The 12,909-nt window shown below is 33.6% G+C and overlaps 1 protein-coding gene and 1 long non-coding RNA gene across 9 annotated transcripts in view; one reads left to right on the top strand and one right to left on the bottom strand.

The window, feature by feature from the left end:
- Window positions 1–12,909, bottom strand: part of LOC147840923 (uncharacterized) — an 834,865-nt gene that overhangs the window by 593,001 nt on the left and 228,955 nt on the right. The window lies entirely within an intron of this gene.
- Window positions 1–12,909, top strand: part of rxfp1 (relaxin family peptide receptor 1) — a 210,239-nt gene that overhangs the window by 128,766 nt on the left and 68,564 nt on the right. For all 8 annotated transcript variants that reach the window (XR_015506594.1, XR_015506595.1, XM_087280017.1 and 5 more), the window contains 1 exon segment: window positions 6,090–6,173. Coding sequence is in view for 6 of the 8 variants with exons in the window: in XM_087280017.1 (XP_087136143.1) it covers window positions 6,090–6,173 (84 nt within the window). In the remaining 2 variants the exon portion in view is untranslated.

Genomic DNA, 12,909 nt, shown 5'->3' with positions numbered 1-12,909 from the left:
GGTTTGTCAAGCTCACTCACCTGTGTGAAGCACACTTCATAAATGCACAGTGTTGTTGTTTTTTAGAGAGAGAGATTGAGTGATTGTAAGAAAGCGTCTGATGTAAATCTCACATGGAGAATGAGGTCACATGCATGACTCAGGTGTGATTATTTACACAGAGTGTAAAAATCTTGATGGTTCTGTGAGTCTCGTCTATCAAATCTGATCTTTAATTTGTATTTTCTATTGGATTCGAGTCAGGTGATTGGCTGGGCCATTCTACAGCTTGATTTTCTTTGTCTGAAACCATCTCAGAGTTTCCTTGGCTGTGTTTTGGATCATTGTCTTGCTGAAATGTCCACCCTGATTTTAATCTTTATCATCTGCTGATGTAAATGTCGGACAGAAGCTGCTGATATTCATTTACACTGAGGAAGGGCAGAGGGTTGCACAAGAACTACTGAGAGATTTCAGCTGCGGTCTGGGCTTTCCATGCCTTTATACACCTCCCTTTCTTCATGTGTTCTTTTCCCTTTGTCATTTCATTCTTTTACGTATGAATTCATTTTGTAAACTAATTAATATTGTTTTCTTTGCATGAAAGGATTTCTTCGGTCATGACCAACATCTATAATATTGCAAATATTGCAATTGATTTATTTTTTTTCAGCCCAAATCAACCCATTTATAGACATTCAAAGTTTATATCCTATAAGTTCTGAACCTGAAATCTCAAAAGTGGAAGCTTCCATAGCGTATCCTTGCCAAATTATATAAAATAGTCTATTCATAAGATATTCAGAAGTAGCATAAATGCATAATAAAGATAGGGTAAAAAGTCTTCAATGCAATGTTCTTCAACCCTTTTAATTATAGCGCTTATAGTTGAAAACACCCATACACTATTTGACAAAAGTCTTCCCAGTTGTAAGAGCAACAAATAATACCTTGAATTCTAGTTGATCATTTGGAAAAGTGGCAGAAGGTCGATTTTTCTGATGAATCATCTGTTGAGCTGCATCCCAATCATCACAAATATTGCAGAAGACCTATTTTAGCCTACATGAACCCAAGATTCTCACAGAAATTAATCAAGTTTGGTGAAGGTAAAATCATGGTTTGGGGTTACATTCAGTATGGGGGCGTGCAAGAGATCTGGGGCCTCATGTATCAACGCTGCGTACAAAAACTTTGCGTACGCCAGGTTTCACGCTCAGAATCGCTCACGTTTGGATTTACTAACGATGAACTGAACGTGGGAATGTGCGCAGCTCCATGCCAGCTTCATGGCTGGCGTACGCACATTTTTTGTGCGTGTCTGTTTTATTTCCATTGGCGACTCCTAGAGGCAGTTGTGTTAAATTCCTCTCTTCAAAGTGTCTGAGCCTTGCAATGGCAGCTGTATGAGACGGGTTCAGCATGTATATAAGGTTTCCATACCATACAGTTGAGCAGCTAAACATTAAAGCACAATTTGCAGCGGTCGCCTGTTTTCCCAATGTAATCTGAGCAATCTACTGCACGCACATTGCTATAAAGACACTATCTGAAGATGAATTTGCATGCGTGAATCAGAAACATTTCCATTCAATAAATGTGCAAATAAAATATGATGCACAGACTTATTGATGATTCCTACTTGTCTTTCTCGTGATAAATAGTGGGCAAAATCTGATATGTAGCGGGGAAAAAAAGAAGAAAGAGTTCATCAGACGCTGGATTCGAGCCGAGTTCATGCTCGAACGTGTCAGTACATGATCACATGCATCTTACGAGCGCGCCACTGAGACTTCTAACGGTGCTGTAACATTTTACAGATATAAACCACACTATTTCTTTTTTAATTCACTCAGTGCGATGTTCAGACCCAACTGTGTTAACCGCATCAGCTAAACTCTCCCACTCTATTTTTTTTCTTTTGTTGTTAATTCCGGAGAACAAACTTGCAAATAACACCGCTTTTCTCCGATCTACCTCCGAAAGCAGCACCTCCAATTCACATTCTGTTCAAAGTTTCTCTTCTTGCTTGCTTTTGCCATTGCTTTTTCGTTGGGTTTTGCCATTAGCATAGTCATTAGCATATTCATACGGGGGAGGAGGCAGGGAGGGGTTTTTGTGCTCGTGCATGTTGCGCTCAGTTTCACGTTCATTCGAATGTACATATGCGTGAGATTCGGCGTACGCAGTGTTTCATACATCTGAATTTTTTTATGCGTACGCACATTTACAGCTTTGTGCGTACGCAATGTTTTAGTAAGATTTCCACGCAAGTCTTCGTACATGAGGCCCCTGCAGAGTGGATGGCAACATCAAAAGCCTGAGGTATCAAGACATTTGTGCTGCCCATTACATTACAAACCACAGGAGAGGGCAAATTTTCCAGCAGGATAGCGCTCCTTCTCATACTTCAGCCTCCACATTAAAGTTCCTGAAAGCAAAGGAGGTCAGGGTGCTCCAGGACTGGCCAGCCCAGTCACCAGGCAAGTAAGATGAAGGAGGAGGCATTGAAAATGAATCCAAAGAATAATCAGTGATTTGAGTCAGTGCAGAGATGTATGGATGCAGTCCTCCAAGCTCATGATGGAGTCAGACACAATATTCATTCTGTTTCCACTGCAGCATGACTTTATATTCTATACTGGACATTATTTCTGTTAAGGGACAAGACTTTAGTCTAAGCAAAGTCAGAGCTTACTGTCCTAATGAATTAATTAAAATCAAGGCATGATTATATTTTATTTTGGTAAAATAAGTGTAATCTAGAGGCCTTTCCCCTTCAGATAAGCCACTTCTGACACCAAATGTTCAACTAGAAGTCAAGTTATTACTTGTTGTTCCTAAAACTTGGATAGGCGACAAGACTTTTGTCAGGTAGTAAAGATCAAAACCCATTTTGCATAAAATATCATAAAGCACTTTATCACTATATTTAAGCAGCTGGCCCCTGGGTTTGTAATGGGACTGAATTATGAGATGATTTTTTTTTAAGGCTATTGCTGACCTTTTTTTTTCAAGCCAGTACTGATCATATTTAATGAGATGCAGAGGGACAGTGTGTCATCTTAGGCTTTTGGCAGCTCTGGTTATCAGGTCAGTTTCTCCCCGTGTTAAAGCAGTTGGACTGTGAGGTCGACGGATTATTATTAAGTCTGAAAATCTGCTCTCTGTTGAGCAGCTGGTCAGGTTTGACATTAAGAAGCCAGCGTGAGTCTCCTTTGACACTATTACATGCTGTAGTAGAGACAGGGTCTAAAATAACATTATTCCACACCTGCCAGTGAGCGCTGACATCAGACATCTGAAATAATTTTATTACTTCATTAAAAGAAAATAGTCAAAACTATTTGAGTAAATGTTATCTCATTGTTATTACTGCTATTCATTCATTTATTCATTCATTTTCTTTTCGCCTTAGTCCCTTTATTAATCAGGGGTCGCCACAGTAGAATGAACCGGCAACTTATCCAGCATATGTTTCAGGCAGCGAATGCTTTTCCAGGTGCAACCCATCACTGGGAAACATCCATACACACTTATACAATACGGACAATTTAGCATACCCAATTGACCTATACCCCGTTTTTGGACTTGTAGGGGAAACCGGAGCACCCGGAGGAAACCGACGCTAACACGGGGAGAACATGCTAACGCCACCACGCTGCCCTATTTATTTATTTATTTAAACACAATTATATTCATTATTTCAAAATATTTTATGATAAAATTAAATATTCTTGTTAATAATAATATTATTTATCTTTCTATTTGTTTATCTATATAGCTATTTATTTATTTAAAACACATTTATATTTATTGTTTCAAACTATTTTATAAAAAAATTTAAGATTTTATCATAATATTATTATTAATAATAATAATAATAATGTATTCATCTTTATATTTGTTTATCTATGAAGCTATTTAATTATTTATAACAAATATTTGGATTATTTTAAACTATTTTATAACAATTTTAAATATTTGTATAATAATAATAATTTAACTGTCTATTTATTTAGCTATTTGGTTATTTATTTAACTTTTTATTTATTTATTTTAAACACAATTATATTTATTATTTCAAAATATATTACCAATTTTAAATATTTTTATAATATTGACAATTTAACTATCTATTTGTTTAGCTATTTAGTTGTTTATTTAGCTATTCATTTATTTATTTATTTTAAACAATTATATTTATTATTTCAAAATATATTACCAATTTAAAATATTTTCATAATAATAAAAATAATATATGCATCTGTCTATTTATTCATCTATTTAGCTATTTATTTATGTAGCTTTTTATTTATTTATTTATTTATTTAAAACATTTTTATTCCTTATTTCAAAATATTTTATTATAATATTAAATATTTTTATAATAACAATAATGTATCTTTCTATTTGTTTGTCTATTTAGCAATTTATCTATTTAAAACAATTATATTGATTATTACAAATTATTTTATGCTAATTTTAAATATTTTATAATAATATTATTAATTATAATAAAATGACAAAACTGGACATATTTAACAGTATTCTTTAATGAATCAGCATTCAAGGAAATATTTTATATATATCATAACTTTACAGTTGTTATATTACTGTTATGATTATTATTTTATTATTATCAATATCATAATAATGTTTTTACTTAACATTTTTTACTTTTAGATTTTTTCACTTTACAATTTTGTACATTGTAGGATAATATAGAAAATATGTAGTGCTTTTGTTTTTGATGATTTTGGAAATGATATATGTATGTACAGTTGAAGTCAGAATTATTAGCCTCCCTGTTTATTTCTTTGCCCAATTTCTGTTTAACAGAGAGAGAAAAAAAACATTTCTAAACATGATAGTTTTAATAACTCAATACAAATAACTGATTTATTTTATATTTGCAATGATGACAGTAAATAATATTTTACTAGATATTTTTCAAGACTTCTATACAGCTTAAAGTGACATTTAAAGACTTAATTAGGGTAATTAGACAAGTCATTTTATAACGATGTTTTGTAGACTATGTAAACAAAATATAGCTTAGGGTCTGATAATTTTGACCTTAAAATGGTTTTTAAGAAAACGTAAACTGTTTTTATTCTAGCGAAAATAAAACAAATAAGACTTTCGTAAGAAAAATATTATCAGACATGCTGTGAAAATGTCCCCTTGCTCTTTATATATATATATATATATATATATATATATATATATATATATATATATATATATATATATATATATATATATATATATATATTTAAATATATATAATTTAAATATATATATATATATATATATATATATATATATATATATATATATATATATATATATATATATATAAATATATATATTAATTACATTACATTCATACATTACATTCATACATTAATACATTACAGAATTTCTTACATTTTACACTATTATTAAGATTTAATTTTGTTGGAAAGTTGGAGGGAAACTTTTTTTCATTGTTTTTTTATATTTTTTACTGCTTTCATTTTAATATTTTTGTAACAATGTTCGAGTCTTCTCTGTGACATTTGTTTAGTTAAACGAATCTCTCCTGCAAAGTCTTAATCTAAAAGTCTATTAAACCAATATTTTGAACAGTAGTGTGCATTTGCATCTGAATGCCCTCAAACATGATGATCCTGACAGTGATTGATGAAGGAGGAAAGAGGAAGGTCGTCGTTCATTTGTTTGTGACGTTAAGCGTCAGAAGACGGAAACGCCACCAAACTCACACCTATTTGCACTGCAGCGTTTCTTCATTTCCTCCGCCATGTCTACATTCAGCAAACAGTGTCAACATGATTGACAGAGGTTTGCTGAGTAGGTTAACCTGCTTCTTAAAAAAGAACACAGTCGAATGTGTTGATCTGTATCCCCTGTGAGAACGACACATTTGTTCAACTGAAGATGCAGCAGAATCATTCTTATCCTGCTGAATTTTCCCTTGTGGATTTTGCTCTGTTATGAATGTATGAATCACAGCTGTGCCACAGAAAATGGCTTTGTTAACAGTTATGAACAGTGTGTGTCTGATGGAGTAACCCTTTACTTTTCTTGTTGTTTTTCTTTTGTAGGAGACAATAATGGCTGGCCACATCTCTTTGATAACTATTTTGGCATCCCCAGTAATAACCTTGGAAACAAGTCAAACGCCTGCTGTGAGTATGATCTCAATTCTAGATTATCTAAAGTTCACGCTCCAGGAGATTTGGATACTCGTAGGGATATTTTTTGGCACATTTTATTAGATACATAATGTATGCATGTACTGTAAAATCAGTTTGCTACAATATTTTAAACCATACACTGTGGTCACTCAATCTCTTGGTCAAAGGATTGTGGAAATAAATGCCTGGTTCAACTTGATTTTTGGCCACATTTTATTTTAAGGTTTAATTCTTGCTATAAAACTATTAACTACTACTTTAACACTATTAATAGATATTAAGGAAGTAGTTGGGTTTAGGTATTCATTAGGGATGTAGAATTAAATCATGGTTTATGATCATGTGCTTTCGAATGAGATGCTAAACTGAGGTCTGCCTGTGGTCAATAAAAATCCCAGGGCATTTCTCGTAAAGAGTAAGGGTGATACTGTCCTGGCCAAATTTTCTTCATCTGCCCTTATGATCATGGCCTCCCACTCAACCCTTATCCACCAGATTGACTCTATCACTGTCTTTCCGCTCCACCTATATCTGGTGTGTGGTGAGCTCACTGGCGCCGTTGTCCTGTGGCTGCGTCACATCATCCAAGTGGATGCTGCACACTCATGGTGGTATGTAGAGACCCCCCTCATGATTGTAAAGCACTTTGGGTGTATGGCCATACACAATAAATGAGCTATATAATTACACATTACTTACTTACTTTATAAGTACTAATAAACGGCCAATATATTTATAATAGGCAGGTATACAGTATAAACCACTAGTTAAAAGTGAGAAGTTGTACTTAATGTACACTGTAAAAATATATGTTAATGAACAGTTTGCATATTTTAAAATGTAAAAAAGTCACTTTTTTCCCAAACTTTTCAAGGTTAAGGGCTCTATTTTAAGGATCTAGGTGCAAAGTCTAAAGTGCATGGTGCAAAAGCATTAAGGGCGTTTTTGAATCCACCTTTGCTCTTTTAAAAACTGACAAACAAGCTCTGCGCCTCTGCACACTGTCTAATGGCTGTGCTTATTCTCCTAATAGTCTCATCTCCCGTTCTTTTAAGAGTCAGTTGCGTCACTCCTTTACAAGGCGGACTTTATAAGTAGAAAAACTGAACACTTCAGTGAGAAAACAGTTAAACAGACCACCTGCAGCGCAAGGATAAAGAACGAGCCTCCTCCATTCAGCCTCTTTACTTTTACTCTTTACTTTACTTCTTTACTTTCATGGATAAGGCAACTGTGTTGTACGCACTCCACTGAAGACATCCGATAGCCTACATATATAATTTAGTTTGTTAAGCACAAAGATTTGTTTCAAAACTGTTTCTAAATTCAGCTCTTATTTCCAGCAAACGAATAAATAAACAATAATAATGAAGTTTGGTCAAAAAACTTATCCAAACACACGTCATGATGCAGACCTCTCCAAAACCTCACAGGTGGACAAATCTAAATTTTTTCTTTCATTTTTTCATATGTATATTTGTGTATTGCTGTACATCCTTTGTGTATTAAACAATGTGTCTGTGTAATAAACAATGTGTCTTTCAGCTGGTCAATGGCGAAGTCTATTTTAGTAAATCAAAATAGCAACATGCCAACAATGCGCCCTAACACACCTCTTTTATAGACCACACCTATGAGTCCACAAAGTGGCACAAATGGATTTGCTGTTTAAACAACGGGGTGCAAAATGGAAAAATTAGGGTTGCGCTGGTCTGTAACCTGCAACAGATAGCACCAAACACGTCCTGCTACTTATTGTGTAGGGTGTACGATAATTTACTAATATTTTCTACAGTTTAAATGTTACCTATTCTTTTCTGAGGTCAAATCAGCATATTATAATTAAAAATTTCACAATAATACTTTTTTTGCTAAAACCGCTTATTTTTGATTAAATAAATGAAAGTGTAGACAAAACCAGAGATGCTTAAGCTAGGTTCGCTTGCTGTATTTTTGTTTTGCTCTTATCTTAGTGTAGATTAGGTAGTGCGTCAGAGACATGAAGATTTTCTTTTCAATACTGATATTTTTTTTCTTTTGGATAGTTAGGGGTGAGTTTGGGCCAATAGAACAGCTTGTTTTGTTTTATTTATTTCCATTGTTTTGGCGCTGCCCGCGTCTCATCTGCCTAACTCTTCCATCTACCTGTTCAAACATTTTGTGTCCTATTTGTGTCTGTGATTTTCAATATATTCTAATATATTCTTGTAGATATTTATTGGTCCTTCTATATAAAATTGAAGTCAGACTAAAGCCCCCCCCCCTTGAAAAATAAAAAGTCAAATATTATTTACTGTCATCATGGTAAAGATAAAATAAATCAGTTATTAGAAATGAGTTATTAAAACTATTATGTAGTAGTAAATCTGCTCTTCTTTAAACAGAAATTGTGGAAAAAATAAACAGGAGGGTGAATAATTCAGGGGGGCTAATAATTCTGACTTCAATTGTACATATTTAGCACTTATTATCACTATCTTTGTAAATAAACTTACTTTATTGCATTTAGTTAGTCTTGGTATTTTGTCCCTCACTTGTTGATGATATTGTGTGTTTGCCTGTGTGTTTCACCCAAAATTAATGTTATTCTCCTACCCCTTGACTGACCATCCTTAAGATTATAACTGGGTTATAAATGTGGTTGTTTATGTTTTTGTTGCAATAAGTCCACATTTTAATTGTGACACTGCATTAGTTAATATGCTTTAAGTAATATTTTCTAAACCTTATGAAATAAATCAGGAAATCAACCATGGCAACTTTAAGATAATTTGCTATATTTTCCTTCGAGTCATGGTTCTCAATGATACCCTTTATACAAAAAAGTTTGGGCACCCCTGGATTAAACAATCTCATCAGCTTCCAACTTTAAGAGTGGTAGTGTATATCTTAGTTTTCGTCTAAAAATTCATAAGCTGTGGTTTGTTTGTTGCAGTAGAGCATTATTAGTCCTGGATTTGCATGAATTTGTCCTGGATCCTGGATTTTCATTAAGCTCTGTGTAATATCACTGTGCCTGATATAGCCATGGTACGGCAGCAAAGTCCCTTGATTATTACGCTAGAAAGAGAGTATAGTTCATAGCTATATTAGCCGAGAAAATAGCTAATTCATTTGATTACACAATATAATTACAAAAGAGTCAAGCTTTAAATAGGAAAATTATCAAAACTCTTTAGTCATTTTTAAGTAGATACTAATAGTCTAATCCGATTTAATTAACTATGCTAAGCTAAGCTAAAAAAGTTATCCTGCCAGACCTAAAGATTGACTGAATGGATAAAAGAAAATGGTCAAACACAACATTTTAACTCTAGTTGAGCCTTAAAATTAGCCTTTTGTAAAGTGGAGTTTCCTTCAATGCGTTTCAAGTGTAAATAGACCCTTACTCACATAAAAATAAAAAAGATAACATCATAAAAATGTTTCTTGAATTATTTATTGAAGGCAGATTGATCGTTTCAAAGTTTTATTACTCGGAGACTTTGGCAGGAAATGAAAGCAGATGAGGACGAGCGCTTATCACTCTTCGACAGCTCATATCTGGAGGCTTATGTGCTTTACCGTTGAAGCTGATAGGCAGTATTGATCACAGATTCATGCTCAGATGGAGTCTGGGAAGTCTGTTTGATATTATTGTGTTGCTGCAAAGCTCAAATAAACAAGCATAACAAATAAACAAAGATTTTTTTTTTTTGTGCATTTACTTTTGCCTGAAATATTGGACTATTTTTGCAATGACTGAACAAGCAGATCTCACTTAATATGGCTGTGCAGTAGATCTATTTTGGTGCAGTTTGACAAAATGGAAATGTCCAACCACACTGAAAAAAAATTATTAATTAGATTTGCAGTTATTTTTTAACCTGAGTGTTTGCAAACAAGTTAAATGGGCTGAATTTAAACACAAATTAAGTTACTTTACGTTCAGACTGAAAGCGGCGAGAGCGTCAAAGTAGCCGGAAGTCATTCATTTTCAATAGGAGCCAGTGACGAGGAGCAGCGCGGCAGGTCTTTGCCAGTGTGGGTGTCGTGAAGAGTTGAAATCAAGTCAATTTTATGGTAATGAGCTATGATGCGATTCGGTCACCGTGAACTTTGAACTTTGATTGTTGCGGTCGTCGGATATCCAATTATTTGCAATTCTTTTTGACAGGAACATACATTAAAGAGTTACTAATGTGCATCAATGTTATATATTATTTTCTTTTAAAAAAGCGGTGATCTCCTGCAACAATACAAAACAGAATATTCAGAATATTTCAGACATATGGACACATATTGGATGATTAAATGGAGCAAAGCCACACCACATGCAACTTGATCTTCCATAGTTAAATGAATTTCTTAATAACTGCACAACATTTTCATGCAAGAAAGCCTGTTTGTTGCGGGAATATAAATGATATGATATGCTGCAACGGCCCCTTTAAATACAAGATAAATGTAGCAAATTTTGACGCTCATGCCGCCGGAGCTGAAGGCAGACAGCGTTGTCGCCAAGGAGGCCAAAACAACCTTTGATGCTCTCAACGCCTTCGGTGTGAACACACAGTTAAACATTAAGTTGTTTCTTTAAATCCATCCCATATAAATAGCTTGCAACCACTTACCTTAAAAGAAATGAGTAAATCCAACGAATCTTTTTTTCAGTGGAGTGTGTTTTTGTGCAATTGAAAATAAAACGACTGCATAAATAAATGAGTGGTTAATGTTCTTTTGAGTATATGTTATCATTGTGTCACGATAACCAGCGATCGTACTCCATAAGATCGCTGGATTTCACTCTCAATAACCATGGACTACAAATCCGCCATTTCTGGACTACATTTTCATACATGCACTCCGGTCACAGACACACATGCTTCCTCATCTAAACTGATTACATTCACACCACCTGAGGATTGTCAGAGACTGATTGCACACACTATTTAAGCCACACACTCACCCATTCAGTTGGCCGAGTCTTGTTCACTGTGAGTAACACTACAATGCGTTTCCCAGTCTTGTTATCCTGTGTACCGACCTTGTTAGTATCCTTGCCTGCCTTTTGACCTCTCGCCTGTTTACTGATTACGATTCTGGACTGTCTCCATATACCTGTTTACACCTGTATTGACCATTACTTGCCTGACCACTGATTAAACCTGCACGTGGATCCTACTTCTGTTGTTTGTGTCACTACCCGTGGTTACACAGTGTTTAATACTCTGTAAAAAAAAATCCATAGTTTTACGATTTATTTCCAGCAGCTGGGGTGCCGCAAAAAATTTTAATAATAGCCGTGAAATTACAGAAATATATAGTAAAATAACGGATATTAAATTACAGAAATTTACAGTAAAATAACCAATATTAAATTACAGTAATTTGCTTAAATTTAAATTTCTGGTAAATTTCTGTCATTTAGTATTCGTTATTTTATTTTTTATTTTTTTTAGCTGCCGGAAATGAATTGTAAAATTACAGATTTTTTTACAGTGTATGTAAGTGAATCATTTCCAGAACAAACAAGAAATAAAAGTTACCATGATGGACATCTGCTATACAATTTACGATTTCCTAGAACATGACGTCAGTAAATGATTACTTTTTTGCAGCGTTTTTGTTTTGCATGGAAGTAAATGGGTGACCAGAATTCCTCAAAATATATTTTTTGTTCAGCAGAAAAAAAAATCTAATAAAGATTTGAAATCACAAGAGGATGGGTTTACTAGCGAGTTAATTTCCATTTCTTAATGAACTATATCTTTTAGATACATTTTTCTTGATCCAATCACAAGAGAACGACAATATATTCAGATGTAAATGGGGTCTGAACTGTTTTGTGCCTGAACACTTTGTGCAGGATTGTTTTCATAGTGTCAGTGCTCTTGTGGTGGAATGCATTGAATGCACAGCAACAAAAGACCGACATCTCTTTGTCTGCTGACCTAATTCTTAAACATTTGTCAGATCAGAAAAAAGCCAAATTTTTTAATATTCATTCATATTCATAAGAAATATATGTATATCTTAGTTAAGTCTATAAATATTTGTACATTAACACAATTTAAAAAAATTTGGCTCTCTACACCAACACAATCAATTTAAAATGAAAGAACAAGGTGTGCTTTAACTGCAGACTGTCAGCTTTAATTTGACTGTATTTACATTCAAATCAGGTTAACGCTGTAGTAATTACAACAGTTTGCATATGTGCCTCCCACTTGTTAAGGGTCCAAAAGTAATTTGACTTTTGCCCTCTAAGCTGTTCCATGGCCAGGTGTGTGTTATTCCCTATTTATCCCAATGGGCATAAGAATAAGAACAGGACCTGTGTTTGGATATAACTTTTTGACCACACTTCATTATTATTGCTTACCTTTCACATGTAATTCAATGCCATTTTATTTATTTTTTTTATTTTTTTGCAAGCAATTTTGTGAAAAATGTTTTGCATGCTATATGGGCATTTACATTTTTGTTTTACAAACTGACTTATTTAATTTCCAATTAACTTATCATGCAACATATTAAAAAGTGTAACAATTAGGTTTGAACTTTTTAAAACTATTTAAAAAGAGTTTCCCTTTCATAATTAATTCAAGGCTATTTGACATCTTTTTTTTATTTTGTTTGTTAGCAATTTAGGGGAAAATTCTTTAAAAAAAATGTTAAGCATATATGGTCATTTTGCTTTTTGTTTCAGAATTAATTATGTGACATATAAAAGATACACTTTCAG

This window comes from Danio rerio, chromosome 14 (assembly GCF_052040795.2).
Source record: "Danio rerio strain M-AB ecotype USA chromosome 14, GRCz13ab, whole genome shotgun sequence".
Lineage (NCBI taxonomy): Eukaryota > Metazoa > Chordata > Actinopteri > Cypriniformes > Danionidae > Danio > Danio rerio.
This window is presented reverse-complemented; position numbering and strand designations above follow the sequence as displayed.